We start from the raw sequence: 20,195 nt of genomic DNA, 5'->3' as shown, positions 1-20,195 counted from the left end.
CTTTAACATCTGGAGCACACGTAACATCCAGCGAAACTCATTCATATGTAATTCACAGTCGTCCACATGCTTACAGTACAAAAGTCTAGAAAAGGTGTGAAATATTTTCAACTTGTCCTCTGGGTACTGTAAGTGGGGAGTGATCTATTAGATCATCGGGGGGGGGAACGTATCCTCTGCTAGCATTCATAGGTGTGTTTGTTTTTTCTCCTGTTTACTTAAAAAAAATAACGTGGGACATAGAGGCTGCCAAGTAAAGCATTCTGGGAAAGCAAGACATGTCAACTTTGGTCAAGTGAGATAAATGTTTAAAAGTAGGTAATTTAGAAAGTTGCTAACTACCAGGAGACAAGATAGAGCAACACTTGCGTCGCAGATTTGCAAGCGCAGGGGCAGCCGCGTAAAGGGGTCGATGAGCTAGGGTCTGTGAGCCAGACCCAGGCGCCATTTGTTCAAGAGCTGAGCATGATTTTTGGACTTTCGATGGTTGGAAAAAATCAAAAGAATAGTATTTAGTGGCATGTGAAAAATAAGTGAAATTCCCATTTCAGTGCCCATAAAGTTTGCTTGGAACGCGGCCACACCTACTGGTTTATTTACTACCTGGGCCTTGACAGAAAGTTTGCCAACCCCTGATCTGAAGTCTGGCTATGGCATTTAAGAAAATCAGAGAAGGATAAGAATAAAAGATAAGAGCAGCTTTGTGAAGCGTCAACTCCTTGGCCGAAGACACCCGATTGGGGCTCCGTTGAAGAAACCGCAAGTCGATCGACCCAGAATAGGTACCTGGCCTCTGGGAAATGTTACCCAAAAAGTCAGGGAGTGAAGAGGCCACCTGTGTGCGCCAAAAGACCTCTGCAGGTTTCCACATGAGCTGGGGTGGGAGAGAGTGGGTTTAAAGGACACAAGAGTTTCAATGAGCGTTCGCTCACATTTCTTCCCTCACAAAAACCTGGAGCGCGAGACGGATTCAAAGCCATGCTTTATATAAAATTTGCTGAGGATGCTAAATTGGGACGTATTGTAAACATCACTGAGGCTAGAGTAATTCTTTGAGTTCAGAATGTAAACTCCAGTTTCGGTTTTATGATGTGTACCAAACGGCGCTCCATGTGTACAGAACAAATGGATGTCCAATCTCCGATGTTTTACTAGAAAATGTCTGAAAAATAGTAAATTCTTGTGCGCATCATGCACACGATGAATTAATTAACTCTCTTTGAAACACGATGAGGTAGAGATGGGGACTCATATCCTGATTTTCCAGATGAGAAAATGGAAAAGAAGGGAAGTCACCCAGCCACAGTGACGCCAGCGAGAGGGAGCCTCAGATGCCTGAGCTGTGACCTGGTCCAGCCAGTGCGCTGTCCCAGCTGATTTTGAGAGAATGGGGGTGAGGACGTGCCATCCACTAGGAAGACAAATAAATCCAAGAATGTGCATGGGCACACATGTCTCCTCAAATAGCAATGATGTTCGCAATTTGCAGAATTGTCAAAGGTGAAGATGGAAGAACATTTAAAAATACCCAGTTTAACGCATTTATTTTATGGACAGGGTAAACTGAGGTCCACGGTGGGGAGAATTCCTTATCCGAGGGCACGAAAGCCAAACCCCACTGAGTCCCTACCTCTGCGGAGCGGCATAACTGTCTTTGAACTTCCTGGCCTCTCACCTCTGTTCATCCCACCTACCCCACCAGCTAGCTGAGTCTCCTCATGCCTGTTTCTAACCCTCGAACCATCCATCCAACCACGACTGCGTGCGCACACAGGCACGCTCACGCACGCAGACACACACACACACACACACACACATTCTTTCGCCCTTTCCGTCAACTAGACTGTAGTGATTTCAGCCCCATCGCCTGGTGCCATTATTTTTTTATTTCAAAATGCGCAGATCCTTCCCTGAGTAGCCTCGGCCTCACCCGAAACGCCCAGCATTACCAACAACGAAAATATGTGGCGCTCTCTCCTTTCTCGTCGACGAGAAAACCTGGCCATATCACAGTGGACTGTGTGCTGAGCCTTGTACCCATGACAGCAGTAGAGCCTCATGCTTTATGAACTGCCAGAGTGAGAAATGGGTTTCTGTCTAATGTGCCAGGCTTTTAAGTCTTGTACCTGTGCCCAGTGCAGAGATTCCTGAAACCATGAGCTAAGTGGTAATTAACACTCTGAGTACTCAGACTGAGTTAACCGACAACAAACGAATGAGGAAGAGAAAGATTTGCGCTCCCACTCTCTCCAAGACAGGTGGAACTCCAGGTTTCAGCAAGGCGGGTTCAGAAGCACCTTCGGAAAGGCCATTTTGGCAATAAAGACACATTGTAAAAAATGGAGAAAAAAACAAATCAATAAATGTTCTCTGAGGGTAATAAGACAGTCCCCTACCTTCAAATAAAGATAATGATGGCAGTAAACTCCAGCCACCAAGCTTTACAGATGGGAGGACAATGAAAACACCAATCATTTTTTTTTGTTTTGGGTTTTTTTTAAGCCACCTTATCCTGTCCCTCAAAGGGCTCAGAACCGGACTCTGGAGTGCATATTCCAAAGGAGCCAAGAGGCCTCGCAGCTTTGCAAGGAATCCACTGCTGAGTTTTCATATTTTAAGCAGGCAAGGATGTTTGGCCCCAGAAGCTCACAGAGGCTCATTTTCTCAAGGAAAATATCACCAGGGTTCTCTTATTTAAATGATTCTAGGGGTCTGGAGTGCTCTGAGACCTTGCAGGATTTGTAAGCGTTCTGTAAGTCGAGCGACTGCCCTCCTCCCTTCCTAGTTCTCAAATGGCCCAAGGTCCGAGTCATGGCGGAGATCCTGCCTGCCTCCCTCGTGCAGCCCCAGCCTCTGCCGAATGCTCCCATGTGGAATATGTTACGACAGCAAAATCTTCCCTTTCACAATCTGGTTGATGACTATTCATGTTTCCCCAAAACAGCAATATCATGACCCAGATTTGTAAAACCCAGAGGCCACATTGCATTCAATATAATCTATCTACAACATTTGCTTGTTCGCTTGCCTACTTTGCTGTCTGATATGACGGCTATTACTGTCTCGCCTGCACCTGCTCACATGCCAGACGGGTTCCCTGTGTTTCATTCTCTGCACCCCCTGGATGACGGAGACCAGGGAATAAGCAGGGGGAGGTGGGGTGACCAGAAGTGTCTGGAGGTGTTTCTCCCTATCTTTCTGATGGCCATCCTCTGTAAGTATTCTAAATAAAAAAGGGCACTGCCCTCTGTGTCTATTTCTCAACTGCCCAGGCCTGTGCCTTGGGGCCCTAGACCTCATACTGGCCCAGGATGAGCTCAGGGCTAAGGGTAGAACATGCAGGGATACCAGTTAAAGGACGCTCAGTTTCTACCTTTTCTCTAGGTCAGGGTTCCCCAAACTGCAGACTGTACTGGTCCGTGGCCTGTTAGGAATGGGGCTGCACAGCAGGAGGCGAGTGGCGGGCCAGCGAGTGCAGCTCCATCTGTATCTGCAGCCGCTCCCCAGCGCCAGCATCACCACCTCAGCTCCGCCTCAGATCATCAGGCCTTAGATTCTCATAGGAGCACCGGTCCCTGGTGCCAGAAAGGTTGGGGACCATTGCTCTAGGATGTACACCTAGCGCCTCTGGGGGCTGAGAAGACATGAACTGTTCTAAGCTAAGTAAGACTAAAGAGCCCAGGCTTGAGGCCACACCCAATGTAAGATGCAATTTAGCTCGGGGCTCTGTACCAAAGGACAGATAAAATTGTTTCATCACTCTGGGTCCTTATCTACCTGGGAGCTATTAATGCAAAGAGGCCTCAAGGAGGCAGGAGCAGGAGGGAGCAGGTGCAGAGACTGATGGTCTGAACAGTGAGAACCCTTCCTTTCTGGGGCTGAGGCCAGGAAGCCTTCGCTAAGGAACAGTCTCCTTTTCACCACAAAGAATGGGCTGGGGACTCAGTTGCGGTTTCTCCACTTCTAACCTCTCTAATAAGAACAAGTTTTTCCCTCACTAGGAGCAGAGTGGAGGGAGGAAATTAAACAAGCAGGGAGGAAATGAAATCTTTTCAAATCATTAATTTTTCTTCCATTCCTAGGCCTCACCAAGATGCAAGCACCAGCTGAGACCACCTTCGTCGCCTGCATCGCCTGTACTACCAAGGCTGCCGAAGCCAGGTGACCAGAAAGCAGGAAAACTTGCTTATTTGCACTCTTAGGTTCTTTGAGGGCCCTGCCAGTGGCCTTGTCCCTGAGATGATAAAATTCCAGGCCCTGGAGAACTGGTGTCTCTCTCTAGAAGATAAAGGAGAAAGGGAAACAGGAGTGAGTGTGCGAGAACCTTTACCTTCAGCCGCTCTTTTAAAGAAGACTTTGCAGCTTCCACAAGTGAGAGCTCCATAGTGACAGCCAGAGGCTTCGTCCCCACAGATCAGGCACGTCTTCTGCGGTGGAAAGTAGTAGTCAATGGGCAGAACATGGTCCCTGGTGGTCTCCAACCTGGGAAGACACAAGGAAGAGAATGCGACACACATCAGAGATCTTTGAGAGTCACCCACACTGCGGAGCTACTGCTGGCGGCGATAACAGAAAGTAAACAAAAGGACAAAAAGCCCTCGAAATGAACACACAAGGGGAGGACTGTGATTAGTATCATCGCACCGGTGTTCATTGGTCTTTTTTTCTCTCCACTGTCTCGCTTTCCACGGAAGTCCCTCTACATCGTGTGGATGTGCCCTGCCCCCCACAACGTCAAGTATCTGAAGCTGTGGCTGAGAAATGATGGTCAGTGATGCTACAAATCTCTTAGGCTGCCATCTTGGCCCCTGGCCACTAAAATCCTCATAGGTTCCCTGTGCTGGGACTGAGCTTCTGAGGTCACCTAGTCTAACAGCCTGTCTCCAAGAAGACCCGTGTCTGAGTCCTTCTAGGTGTCTGTGAAAGACAGGGCCAGAAAGTCAGTCGCAAAGCCTTGATGGAATGGGTAATTCTCAGTCTCCCACAGTAATTAATTACAATTTAAACAAATGAAGCATGGTTTTTACTACCCAAAGATCAGGGTTTTTTTTTTTCTGTCCTATGTCCTATATCTAAGCATTAAACAAAACTTAAGTGACCCCTGGGGTTAATGTGCCTCAGATAGATGATACCTGCCCGGGTTCTCACCCACAGGAATGCGGCTACTGTGTTTATGCTGCGTGAGGCGATTTCGACAGCCAAGAACAACTGTGTGAGACGATTTTCTTTTCTCTTGATTTCACATAAAACAAAGTCGGACTCGGAGAGGAGCTGCCCGGGACTATCTGACTCCAAGTCCGGCACAGTTTTCATTACCCTATTATTTTCTCGCTACTCCCCTTCACTGTCAACATGTGGCTCTTTGGTAATCGCACTCGGCACAGTCTTCAGAATCGAAATGAAACAAAAAAGGATGAAAGGGTACCCTCCCTTCCATCTACCAGTGAGCAGCCCTGGCAGAGTGAGAGAAGGGAAAACTTTCTCAGGCTACGCTTGACAAGCACTTCACCTCTAAGACACAAACGTCGGCCTTTCTTCAAGTCCCAAGTTCAACAGAAAGCACGGAGAAAGGTCTGCTGATATGCAAACCCAGCAGCTGGGTTTTTTTTTGCTTTTTTTCCCCTTTGTTGTTTTTGTTTTTTGTTTTTGCACGTGTCTTTATCCTATTCCCTTTTTTGGAGTTCTGTAAGTAATACAAACCATTCAAACAGAATCAGAGGGCACGCATGTAAGCAGCCTGTTTGCCTGCCCTTTTCACGTACGTAATCTCATTTAATCTTCCTGACAACCCTGTCAGGTAGCTCTGTATCGTCCCTGTGTCGGATGAGAAGGAACTCATGCTGAAGAAAATTAAGCAAACTTGTTCCAGATCACTCTTCTAGTAAGTGGAAAAGCCTGAATTCCATCCTAGGTAAGTCTGACTCCAAAGTATGGATCTGTAACCAATGACTAACCATGTTATAAGACTGGAGGTTGAGACTGGATAGCTTGATTCAACTCGACTTCTAGAACCTAGCCCCATGGTCTCGGTGCTGGGGTATACTGGGTATTTTGTGGGGGAGGGGTTGTGGGGAGCAGATAGAGTGCTGATGAAGATATTAATCTAGCCTCCCGTAACTTACTGTCTAGTAGAGAAAACAGGAAACAAGGCAACTCTAGAACACAGTAGGTGATATAATAGAGTGCGAATTGTCACAGATTAGAAAGCACCCCAAAGACAGGAGGTTTTCTGAAAGGCAGGACAGTATACATGGGTAAATGAGATCATGATGACAGCAACAATAATCATTAGTATATAACTGCACAATAAAAATTCAACAAAATGGAAACCAATGTAAAGTAAATAAGAGGTCTTTTTAGAAGGAGCCTTGAAGAGAAATTTCCATCCGTACTAAAATTTAAAATACAGTTCCAATCTTTCAGAATAATCTACTTGATCGAATGTATAACCAATGCCTAAAAACAGAAGTCATCAACATTTTTCATTAGATATGAGTTCAGTAAAATACATCTCACACAAAAATAACTGTAAAGAAGGAGAAAGAGGAGAAACAATGAAGACGATTTCAGTACCTGAACTTGTCCTAACTACAAGCCGCCCAGACTGGAGGCCTGCGGGATCTCCTGATGTCACCAGGTCATTTTCCACTTACCTCTCCTGACAAAATATTGCAGCCAGCTGTCCCATCCACCCTGGCCTAGCGCTGACAAAGGGCGCAATGCAGTTTTGAGTCATGAGCTGACCTTTGGGCACTGGAAATACAAATCCCAATTATGGTGCCTCTCCCACGTCTACATCCTAGAGAAACCTGCGCATATTCCCATGGGGAGGCGTGTGTGGGAATGGTCATGACGGCCTTGCTCGTTAAAGCAAAAATGATCACCATCCGCAGACAGGAAATAGGAGGAAATTACGGCACACTCATTAACTCAAACACCAATCGGCAAGGACAAGGAACAGAATACAGGCACGCATAGGTGAATCTCACAAGCTGATGTTGCATAAAAGGCATAACTCATAATAGCATACATACAATATGATTCCATTACACAATGCTCAAAAAGAAGCAAAAGGAGACTATATGTAAATGTACGTGTGGAAAAAAAAGTGCCAGGGAATAAACCCAGTCTATTACCTCCGAGGGGAGGCTGGGGATAATGACATAAGAAAGGAGGAATTGAGTTAATCTATGCGTTCATTTAAAAACCACTTATTAAGCACCTACTACATACCAGGCACCATTCTGTGTCCTGGGGTTGGAGCAGAGAATGACAACAGCAAAAAGAGATGAGATGGCATTAATATATATATATATATATATATATATATATATATTTTAATTAGGGCTCATGTGTGTTCATTTTATTATTTTATTATTGTGTACTCTTTTGCATAACAGCACACAATAAAAGGAATATCAAGAAGTTTCTGACATCCTCCTGAAGAACACCCTACCTGCAAGAACGGCCAAAGTTTGCTTTGAGAATGAGTTACAGAATCTGCATGAGACGCTGGGTTTCCTTCTGCCTCCCCCGAGTCACATGCTCACTTACTACCCCAACACAGGGCACTTGGCTTATGAGTCTGAAGCAAAAGCGCTACGACATAGAACGGGACTTTTCCAGACCAGAACACCACTCCCTATTCTCCAACATGTTCACTGTTAATTAAAGTATAGTACGAATGCCATTGCAATCTTGGGAAAATTGGGCTCAGAAATGCTCAGCACCCAGCTGTAACCTTAATCACTCGATCGATCGATCGATCGATCAATCAATCAATTAATCAAACCATCCCTCCCTCCTGCCCTCTTACTCTGAGATATCTTAAAGGGTCTAATTTAAGTAAGTCTGCCAATGGTTATGAAACCAGGGTGAAATGCAGAAGTCACAGAGCAGTTTCCGTCGTTTGCTCTGCAGAATTGACAGCCCTCTAGCACTGAACCCTGAGCTCCATTTTCATTAATCACATTAAAGACTACAGTCACAACTCTCCATGAATTTTTAAGATCAAAATAAGAGAGTTTAAAGTTAATCTCTACTCAGAGATCCCTTGTGCCTACTTCTCTGTGGGTACGAGCGATGCTTCGGCGGAGAAACTGGAGAAGTAATGGCATAAGACGGGTACCATCTCTTCCTGCTGCTGCTGGGGTTTGAAATTTGATGACGGTCTGTCCAAGAGGACATGTTTCTGCTTAAAGGCAGTGCCTGACTTTACTTCATAGCTCTCCGATTCTGTATAACAGCGCCTTTTGTTGAAATGGAAAGATAGGAGGAAGAACTGCTTTTCATGCCCATCTGTGCCACTTTCTAAAAGAATGACCTTGAAGAAATCATTTGGTTTCAATTTCTTCATGTGTAAAACAGGTAAAAAGATATAGAACGTACAAGGTAAAGCAGCCCAGAATGTTGCTGGCACAGTGCTTAATAACTGGACATTAAAATAATAATCTGAGAGAATGGGAGGAAGGAGAGATGGGAGAACTGGATTCTAAAAACCCACGTCTGAGGTAGGTATCCTTACTCCTACTTTTAAGATATGGAAACTCAGACTTACTTAAGGTAAATGGCTTTTCTGAGTTCATACAGTTAGTGACAAAGCCAGAATTCATAACTGGGACTGTTACCCCCTAAATCAGTATTTTCCCACTATTCTAAATTGCCAATATAATAGTTGCTACAGCATGGTTTTAATTTACTTAGGTGATTTTAACAGGTTTATTGATATATAATTCACATACCATAAAATTCACCTATTTGGGCATATTTGTTTTTAGTGCCACAAACTAGTCGAACATTTTTATTGTCCCTAAAAGAAGCCCTGCACCCAGCAGCAGTTGTCCTCCATTCCCTCCTCCTCTCGACTCATTTACTTTCTGTCTCTAAAGATCTTGAGCTCACGTCCTCCCACAGACACACTGAGTCGACAGCTAAGGCTGGCTGAGTGATGACTACACGTTTGACCAATGAGAAGACCGCTGGACCCGAGCAATCTAAGGCACTGCTCTTAAAGGGCCCGCATGTCTGGACTTACCCAGCCCACGGCCCCACTCGGAGGCAGCCAACTGCACCCAGACTTAACACGAAGGAGACTCGCCAGCTTATATTAGAGCAGCGGCCTGAGGGGCAGGCACCTGATTTCGTGTGCACATCTAAGCCTGTGGGAATACTTTCTGGGGATGCGGAATTAGGGGTGCCATCTTCGTGCTCTGCCTTCACTGTGCCTCAAAGCGTCAGTATCTCCTGGAAGCTTTCACACGTGTCTTGTACCCCTAATTGTGCAGCTACAGCCTAGGGGATGCTTCCTGACCGCCTGGCTCTGGAGGCCGGAGGAGCTTGTGTTCTTGGTCCGACGGGACTGCCATAATTGGTGTCATCCAGAGGGAAGCTCATAGCCCTGTCTGGCACCTTCGTTTTTGTGACTGCTGCCTGGGGCCACCTCTGCATTTGCCCAGTTTGACCAGCGGGCTTACGCTCACGGGTCCCGCAGTTCTGTAATAAATGGAGAAAAAGCTCAACAGCTCTCACACCCAGGGCACAGCAAGAGGCAGATCCGGGAGCTCAGTCTTTCTGCAGAGGAGGCCTATTAGCTAATGATCTTGACTGTGGTGGGGCAGGCGTCCAATTAAGCACACATCTAGGGACTGACTGTAATCCTTTCCAGAGGCCTTGAAGGCAGCACTATCTTTGTTTTCACCCTTTGCCATGCTCCAGGGAGCCAGTGTCCCCAGGAGGGGGGCTCTACATGAATCTGTTGCCCTGGTTTTTATGCCAGGCACCTGCTTTTTGTGGCTGGTACCCAGGGGACAGCCCTTAATCATCAGGCTCTGGGGGCTGGGGGTTTTGGGGCTTCCACTTCTGAGTCCCATGGGACTGTGGCAATCAGCGAGGCAGCTCTCAAGGAACATAGGCTGCGGATGCCATTTTGTCTTTCTGACTTTCTTCACCCTGTTGGTATCACCTGGAAAAGAGCTATACACTCATCTAGAATCCCGGTTTCTGTGACTCATGCTCAAGGGATACTTCCAGATCACCTGGCTCTGGTGGCCAGCAGGGCTTCTGCCCGTGGTCCCGCAGAGCTGTATATATTTGCATACTTTTAAAAGCTGACGTCTGAGGGTCTGGCCTCCAATCATATTGAATCTAGGTGCTGACTGAGCTCCTTCCCTTTGGGACACTGACGGGTCTTGGCACACACTCAATTACTGGCAGCTATAAAATTTATAATAGGCTATTTAAACAAGCATAAATATTTGAGAGACAACCAAGAGTTGAGGTGGGGTTGAATGATAAGTTTCGTCTCCTACATGAGGCCATTCTTTCAAGACTGGAAGAGGTAAGTTCTTTCATCTAATGTCTAGGAAAAAAACACTGTGTGTTCAAAATGAAAGAACAAGACGTAAGACATGTAACTGACCTGATAAAGAGTTCATAGTAATGGCCATAAAGTTGCTCATCAAACAGGGGAGATGAATGAATGAACATGGTAAAACCTCAACAAAGAGACAGAAAATATAAGCACCAAATATAAGTCACAATGCTGAAGAATACAATAACTGCACTAAAAATACACTTGAAGGGTTTAACAGGGGACTAGATGAAGAATAAAAAAATGAGTCAACTTGAGGGCAAAGCAGTGGAACTCACCTAATCAGAGCAGCGAAAAGAAAAAAAAAGAATGAACAAAGTGAAGATAGATAGATTAGGTAATTTACGGGACAGCATCAAACAGATTAACATTTGAATAATAGGGCTACCAGAAAAAGAGAGGAGAAAGGGGTAGAAATCATATGTCAAGAAACAATGGCTGAAAATTTCTCTAACCTGGGGAGGGAAACAGATTGAGGAACTGAGAGTTCCAAATAACAGGAACCCAAAGAAACCCACATCGAGACACATAATTAAAATGTTAAAATTTAAAAACAAGGAGAGTATATGAAAGGCATCACGAAAAAAAACCCCACCTGTTATTAAAAGGGAACCCACAGAAAACTATCAGATTTTTCAGCAGAAACTTTGCAGGCCAGAAGGGATTAGCACGATATATTCAAAGTGATGAAAGGAAAAACAAAACAAAAGAAAATACAAACTTCCAACCAAGAATACTCTACTCAGCAAAGCGGTCATTCAGAAAAGGAGAGAGAGAGTTTTCCAAACAAGTAAAAGCTAAAGAATTTCATCCCCACTACACCAGCCCTATAACAAATGTTAAAGGGACTCCTTTAAGCCAAAAAGAAAGGGCCCTAAATAGTGACAAAAATACATATGAAAAATAAATCTCACCAGAAACGTAAATGCTAGTTAAGGCAATGGATGAATCACTTATAAAGATAGTATGAAGGTTAAAAGACAAAGGTAGTAAAAATAACTATGACTATAATTAGTTAAGAAAAACAATATAAAATGAGACATCGAAAACATGAAATGTGGGGGCGGGGAGAGCAATAATACAGAGCTCTACCCCCGAGATTAAACTTATGGCTTTAAAAACTTAAAATATACTGTTATAAATATAAGTTGTTGTATGTAAGCTTTATGGTAACCACAAAGCAAAAACCTATAGCATGTACAAACAAATAAAAATAAAATATATAAGCATACCACTAAAGAAAGCCATCAAACCACAAAGGAAATGAACGAGAAAAAAAGGAACAGAGATGAACTATTTTAAAAAGCCAGAAAATAGTTATAATGGCAATAAGCACACATTTAGCAATAATTACTTTAAATTTGAATGAACCAAATTCTCCAAAAGGCATGGAGTGGCCCGAGGAATTAAAACAAACAAAACCAATCTATATACTACCCACAAGAGATTCACTTTAGATAGAAGGGCACACACAGCCTGAAAGAGAAGGACTGGAATAAGATATCCATGCCAATGAAAACCAAAATGAACCTGGAGTAGCTATACTTGTATCAGAGAAAGAGGCTTTAAACGAAGACTGTAATAAGAGACAAGAAGGGTGTTACATGATGATAAAGGGGTCAACCAAACAAGATATAACGTTCGTAAATATTTATACACTCAATGTAGGAGCACCTAAATATATAACACAAACATGAATGGACTTAATGGGAGGAATATACAACAATACAATAATATCAGGGGCCTTTAACACCCCACTTACATCAATGGATAGATCATCCAGACAGAAAATTTAAAAAAAAGAACATTATCCTTAATGACACATGAGACCAGATGGACTTAGATATTTACAGAACATTCTATCCAAAAGCAAAATATGCATTCTCAAGTTCACATGAAATATTTTCCAAAATAGGTCATATATTAGACCACAAAACAAGTCTCGACAAATTTAAGTGGACAGAAATCATGTTCAAGCATCTTTTCTGACCACAATGGTATAAAAAGCAGAAAGTAAAAGAAGAACCTAGAGAATTCACTAATATGTAGAGATTAAACAAGGTGCTACTGAACAATCAAGAGGTCAAAGAAAAAAGTAAACAGAGAAATCAAAAAAATACTTTTAGGCAAATGAAAGTGAAAATGTACCAAAATTTATGAGATGCAGCAAAAGCAGTTCTAAAAGTAAATTTCATAGTGATAAATGCCTACCTCAAAAAAAAAAAAAGTTTCAAATAAGTGGCCTTACTTTTCACTTCAAGGAATGAGAAAAGAAGAACACAACAAGCCAAAAATCAGTACAAGTGAAATAACAAAGCTTAGGGCAGAAATGGAGACTAAAAAGACAACAGAAATGATCAGTGAACCTGAGATCTGGTTCTTTGAAAAGATAAATGAAATTCACAAACCTTTAGCTAGAGTCACCAAGAAAAAAGACAGAGGACTGAAATAAAGTCAGAAAAAGGAAATGTTACAACTGATACCACAGAGACACAAAGGATCGTAAGATACCAACACAAACCCTTGCATGCTAACAAATTAGACAACCTAGAAGAAATTAATAATATCTAGAAATGTACAACCTACTAAGACAGAACCATGACAAACGGAAAATCTGAATAGATCAATTACTACAAGGAGAGTCAAACAGCAATCAAAAACCTCCAACGAACTCCAGGACCACACGGCTTCACTTACGAATTCTACCAAACACTCAAAGAAGGGTTAACACCAATCGTTTTAAAATTTTTCCAAAGAACAGAGGAGAAACTCTTACAAACTCATTTTATGAAGCCAGCATTACCCTGATATCAAAATCAGAGAAAGTTGCCACAAGATTACAAGCCAATATCCCTGATAAACATAGATGCAAAAATCCTCGACAAAATATTAGCAAACCGAATTAAACAATAAATATAAAAGGCTCATACACCATGATCCATGGGGATTCATTCCAGGAATGTAAGGATGGTTCAGCAACCACAAATCAATGAATGTGATACAGCACATTAACAAAATGAAGGATAAAAAACATAATGGTCTCAATAGAAGCAGAAGAAACATTGGACAAAATTCAACATCCATTTATGATAAAAACTCTCAACAAAGAGGGTATAGAGGGAACCTACCTCAGCACTGATAAAGGCCACAGATGACAAGCCCACAGCTAACATCATGACCAATGGTGGAAAGCCGAAAGCTTTTCCACTAAGATGCGGAACAAGATAGGATGCCCTCTCTCACCACTTAAATGCAACATAGTATTGGAAATCCTTGGCAAAGTAATTAGGCATGACAAAGAACTAAAAGGCATTTCCATTGAAAAGGAAGGAATAAAACTGTCACTATTTGCAGATGACATGGTATATTAGAAACCCTACAGAGTCCACTGAAAAACTGTTAAAACTGATAAACGAATTCAGTAAGGTCGCAGGGTACAAAATCAATAGGCAAAAGCTATTGTGTTTTTATACACTAATAGTGAACTATTAGAAAGGTAAATTAAGAAAACAATCTCATTTACAACTGAATCATAACAAAATATTTGGGAATAAAATTAACCAAGGAAGTGACAGTCATATATTGAAAAACCTCAAGATATTAATTTAAAAAAAGAAAACATAAAGAAATGGAAAGTGATTCCATGTGCATGACTTAGAAGAATTAATATTATTAAAATATTCATACCATCCAAAGCAATATAGAGATTCAGTGCAATCCCTATCAAAATCTAAATGGCATTTTTCAATAGAAATAGAACGAACAGTCCTAAAATTTGTACGTAACTGTAAAAGACTTCAAATAGTCAAAGCAACTTTGAGAAATAAGAACAAAGCAACGAAGTGGAAGGCATTGCGCTCCTTGATTGCAAACTCTATTACAAAGCTATAGTAATTTAAACAGCATGGCATTGGCATAAAAACAGAACACAGGTCAATGGAACAGGAGATCCCAGAGATCAACGCACACATATGTGTTCGAGTAATTCATGACAAGGATATACAATAGGGAAAGAGCTGTCTCTTCAATAAAAGGGAATGCAAAAATTGGACAGCCACTTGCAGAAGAATGAAACTGGACCACTCTCTTCTACCACACACAAAAATTAACTCAAAATAAAGACCTGAATGTAAGATATGAAACCATAAAACACCTAGAACAATGACAGTAAACCCCCGCTATAGGTTTTAGCAATAATATTTTGAATCTGACACCAAAAGCAAAAGCCACAAAAATGAAAATAAACAAATGGAACCCTATCAAACTAAAAAGCTACTGCATGGCAAAGGAAACCATGTACAAAATGAAAAGCAACCTACTGAATGGGAGAAAATACTGACAAATCATGTATCTGATAGGAGGCTAATATCCAAAGCGCATTAAGAACTCATACAATTCAATAAGAAAATAAACAATCCAATTTAAAAAAGTGAGCAAAAGGTCTGAATAGATATTTTACCAGAGAAGACATACAGATGGCCAGCCAACAAGTACACGAAAAGATGCTCTACATCATTAATCAGGGAAATGTGAATCAAAACCTCACACCCGTCAGAATGGCTAATATTAAAAAGCCTTATGTATTGTTGATGGGGAGGTAAAACGGCACAGCCACAATGAAAACCAGTACAGAGGTTCTTCAAAAAATTAAAAATAGAAACTTCATATGATCTAGTGATTCCACTTCTGGATACTTATCTGAGGAAAATGAAAACAGGAATTTGGCAGAGTATACCAACTCCCACATTCATTGCAGCTTTACTGACAATTCCCCAAGATGTGGAAACCATGAAAGCGTCCATCGATGGATGGATAAAAATTCAGCCATGAAAAATAAAACCTTGGCATTTGCAACAACATGAATGGACCTCTAGCACATTATGATATGTGGACTCTAAATATGTATGTGTATACACACACACACACACACACGCGCGCGCGCTCATAGATAAAGAATGGATTGGTGGTTGCCAGAGGCAGGGGTGGGGTGGGTTGTGTGAAATGGGTAAACTTTTTTTTTCAGTTAAATTGCAAAAATAAGATTTGACTTTTATGAACATTTAATATCAAATTATAAAATCTTTTGACTTGCTGTTTTCACTTAGCATATTTTTAAAAAGATTCATCCACGTTGGTGCATGTATAATGAATTCATTTCTTGTTATTGCTGTGTGATGTTTCAAACCATGGATACAGCACATATTGTTTATGCATTTGTGTACTGGTGGACATTTAAGTTACTTCCACTCGTTGGCTATTATGATTGATGCTGCGTTCAACATTTGTGTGCAAGTTTTTCTGTGGATACATGTTTTTATATATCTTTGTATTGCTAGGTCAAATGGTAACACTTTAAGAAACTTCTAGGCTATCTTCCAAAGTGACTGCACCCTTTATATTTTCAGTAGCAATCTATAATGGCTACGATTCTTCCACATCCAAACAAATATATATATTTTTTGTCTTTTTTAGTGCAGTCATCTTGGTGGGTATGAAGTGGTATTCCATTTTGGTCTTGATTTTCATTTCTCTTTTGAATAATGGTGTTGAACAATTTTTCATTTGTATCTCTTTTTTGGAGGAATGTCTAGTCAAACCTTTGGCTTGTTTTAAAATTGGGTTATTTGCTTTTCTAACATTGAACTGTAAGAGTTCTTTATACATTCTAGAATTGACAGCCTTATCAAATCTTTAATTTTCAAATATTTCCTCTCATTCTATGGGCTGGATTTTCACTTTCTTCATGGTATTGCAGCAAAATTTCAAATTTGATGAAGTCCAATTTATCGTTTTTTTCCCTGTGGTTGCTTGTCACGTACATATATATACGTGTGTGTATGTATGTATATGTGTGTGTGTGTGTATGCATGTGTGTGTGTATAATCTCCAACCATCCATCCATCCCAAGGTTACAAAGATTTAGTCCTGTAATTTCTTCTACGAATTTTATTTTCTTAGCTCTAGCATTTAGGTTCATGATACATCTTAGGATAATTTTTGTGTACAGAATAAATAAATGGTCCACATTTATTTGTTTGCTAAGAATCCAGCTGGGATTTTGAGAGGGATTGCCTTGAATCTATTGGGAGCATAGCCATCTCTCTTAAGTATGAATCTACTGAGATTACCGTGGGTCCTCTGTTCTCTTATTAAATGTGGTAAATTACATTAATTGATTTTCGGATGTTAAACCAATCTTACTTCCCTGAAATTCCAGTTTTACATTCTTAATATAAATCTTACTTGGTCATTATAATCCTTTTTATTACTAGATGTGGTGTGCCAGTATTTTGGTGAGGACTTTAAAAAAATCTATATTCAAAAGTGATATTGGTGTGCAGTTTTCTTCCGGTGTGATGTCTCTGGTTTCAGTGTCAGGCACCACTGGTCTCACAGAATTAGTGTGGGAACATTCCCACCTCTTATTTTTTGGAAGAATTTGTGAAGGATTGATATTCTTTATTTTTATTTACTTACTTTTTAGACGAGGCAACCCTTGGTTGACCTCACAGATTGCAAGGACCTTGTCAGCTTACAATCCCTTGTTTTTTTAAATTTTTCATACCTACAGCACCTGGTCTTCCTAGGTGGTCTCCCATCCAAGTACTAACCAGGCCCAACCCTGCTCAGCTTCGGGCTCGGGCACTTTCAGAGTAGCATGGCCGTAGACTTATTAATTCTTTTTTAAATGTTTGATAGGATTCACCAGAGAAGCCATCTGGATCTAGGCTTCTCTCTATGAGAAGTTTCTTTATTTTTAATTCCCTCTACTTGCTATAAGACTATTCAGATTCTCTATTTCTTGAATCAGTTTGTGTCTTCCTGGTTTTTTTTTTTATCTAGGTTATATGATTTTATTTTATCTACATTATGGCATACACCCCACTTTCATGGCCGATTTTATGAGTCTTCTCTCTTTTGCTCTTAGTCAATCTTTATTAATTTTCCTGCCTGCTTTCCTTCTCATCTTTACATTCCATCACTTGTCAGAGCTTCCCCTTCAGAATTGATGAACATCATGAATGACACAGTGTGATGCATGGTGAGGATTAATGTGCATGTATTTGGAAAGGGGGCTCATTTTGGGCTAAGACAAGCACACACAGGGTCATTGCAAGGTGTAGCAAGAGAAATGCTGTAAAAGGGGCCATGATGGTGATTACAATACGAAGAAAAAGTTGAGTGTTTTGCCTGGGAGACTAGGGAGTAAGGCTCCCCAGTACTAAAACCGATTATTAACCAGGCGAGGTGTTTTACCTGTCAAACATTTACTCTGAAATATGTCAGATGGAGATGCCCATGGCTCTAACGCATACTCAGCACTCAAACCCAGCATGCAGAGACTACTTTGCATAATACACAAAGATGAAAAATTACATGTTACTATGCATCAGGCAACTATAGACCTATAGGTGATTTCCATTCTCCTATAGTTTATATTACTGACGAACGTGCTAACACAGCTGGAGAGGTGGTAGCAAGACTTTTTATCAGCATGCCCCACCGAAATGACAAAGCTACCCTTTTCTCCTGGAATTGCTCTCAGAAATGAGGATGAACAGATGAACCCTTATTACAGTCATGTTCTTGCATCTCCGAAGCCACATCTGCTGTATTCTGTGCGCCAAAATCTTTCCAATGGCTTGTTAGCCATCACAGCCAATTGGCCACGGGTGAACGAGCCAGATTCCTTTCTGCAATGTCATCAAACTTGAGGACTGAGAACTGTTTCCACATTCTTTGTTTCTAGAATCCATTGCCAAGAAAACAGGAAATGAGAAAACAACTTGATTTTAATTTACCTGGTAAATCTTACGGGGCCAATATTTTTCTCACTTTCTTTAAACTTCTGATACCAAAAAGATTTTTTACTGAGGACTTGTGATGTGTTTTAGCACAGTCGAAGATGATTAATCCCATAACTGCTACTGCGGGGTATGCAGACTATCTCCAGTTTACAACGAAGAGCCAGAGGTGCGGAGGCATGGAACGATTTCTTCAAGATCACACAGCTAGGAAAGTAGTGGAGCCAGGAGGATATGAATGCATGTCTGGCTAACTCTAAAATTTATGATTTGTCCTCCATGCTATATGGCACTGCTTCTCACTGAATGTCAGGGCTGGATGGCCTTCAGAGATCAGCTAATCCAGTGTCTCCTGCCCTTGGGTGCACAGTAAAATCACTAGGGGGCTCTCTTAAAATACCAATGTCTCTCCCCACCCTCCCAATTCTGATTTAACTGAAATAGGGTAGGATCCAGGCATCCACTCTTTTCAAACTACCCTAAATGATGTAAATATCCACTTAAGAATTGAAGCCCACTGACCTGGTCTAACTTCCTTATTTTTCGGGGAGAAATTTTTGGGCCCAGGAAAAACAGAAAATTGACCAGGAGAAACAGTCTTTCAGAGATATACCTGAGACCAGCGCCCAGGTGTTATGATTCCTAGGCCACAGATCTGCTGTAGAATATTTCTAGTCACGTTCTGTTTACTAAGTTCGCCCAGAGCCTAGAATCTGGAACAGTCAAGCCACTCAGCTATGCTCCAGGACCCTTTGAAAAGATGATGATATCATTACAGAGAATTGTAAATATTCCACCAAAACAACTATTGGAACTGATCAATTCAGTAAAGTCAGCTAAAAAATTAATATTCAAAACTTAGTTGCATTTTTATATCCCAATAAATCTATCAGAGAGAAATTAAGAAAACAATCCTATTTACAATTGCATCAAGACAAATAAAAAATAAAATGCCTAGTAATGAGTTCAACTGAGGAGATGAAAGACCTGTACTAAAGGCCTGTACTCAGAAAGAGACTGGAGAAAGACACTGAAGAAGATACAAATAAATGGAAGCATATCCCGTGTTCATGGATAGGAAGAATTAGCATTGTTAAAATGCCCATACTACCCAAAGCGATCTATAGATTTGATGCGACCCCTATCAAAATAGTGATGGCATTTTCTACAGAACTAGAACAAATAATCCGAAAATTTACATGGAACCACAAAAGACCCTGAATAGCTACAACAATCTTGGGAAAGAACAAAGCTGGGGGTATCACACTACCTGACATCAAACTCTACTACAAAGCTACAGTAATCATAACAGCATGGTGACGGCATAAAAACGGACACATAGTTCAGTGGAACAGAATAGAGAGCCCAGAAAAAAAACCCCACACCTTTATGGTCAATTAATCTATGACAAAAGCCAAAATATTCGAAGTGTTAAAGACAGTCTCTTCAATAAATGGTGTTCAGGAAACTGAAAATACATGCGAAAAATAAAACTGCTCAACCTTCTTACACCATTTACAAGAATAAAGTCAAAATGGATTAAAGACTTCAATGCAAGACCCAAAAAGATAAAACTGCTAGAAGAAAACATAGGCAGTAAAGTCTCTGACACTGCTTTTAGTATTTTTTTTTTCTGATATAGCTCCTCGGCAAAGGAAACCATCAACAAAATGAAAAGACAACCTACTGAATCGAGGAAGATATTTGCTAATGATACATCCGATAAAGGGATACTATCCAAAATTTATAAAGAACTCACACAACTCGCCACTAACAAAAAATCCAATTTAAAAATGGACAGAGAACCATTTCTCCAAAGAGGACACATGGGTGGCCAATAGACATGAAAAGATGCTCAAGGTCACTAATCATCAGAGCAATGCAAATTAAAACCACAATGAGCTATCACCTCACACCTGTCAGAATCAATAAATCAGAAAACGAGTGTTGGGGAGGACGTGGAGAAAACGGACTCCTCGTGCACTGTCGGTGGGATTGCAAACGGGTGCAGCCGCTACAGA

The 20,195-nt window shown here is 41.3% G+C and overlaps 1 protein-coding gene across 2 annotated transcripts in view; it reads right to left on the bottom strand.

Moving 5' to 3' along the window:
- AR (androgen receptor) overlaps window positions 1-20,195 on the bottom strand; it is a 142,272-nt gene that overhangs the window by 47,366 nt on the left and 74,711 nt on the right. For both annotated transcript variants that reach the window (XM_016158199.2, XM_036226578.1), the window contains one exon: window positions 4,331-4,482. In XM_016158199.2, coding sequence (XP_016013685.2) covers window positions 4,331-4,482 — 152 coding nt within the window. The remainder of the gene's footprint in view (window positions 1-4,330; window positions 4,483-20,195) is intronic.

Source organism: Rousettus aegyptiacus, unplaced genomic scaffold (assembly GCF_014176215.1).
Source record: "Rousettus aegyptiacus isolate mRouAeg1 unplaced genomic scaffold, mRouAeg1.p scaffold_m13_p_9, whole genome shotgun sequence".
Classification (NCBI taxonomy): domain Eukaryota; kingdom Metazoa; phylum Chordata; class Mammalia; order Chiroptera; family Pteropodidae; genus Rousettus; species Rousettus aegyptiacus.
The sequence above is the reverse complement of the archived record's forward strand: the minus strand, read 5'-3'. Positions and strand labels throughout refer to the sequence as shown.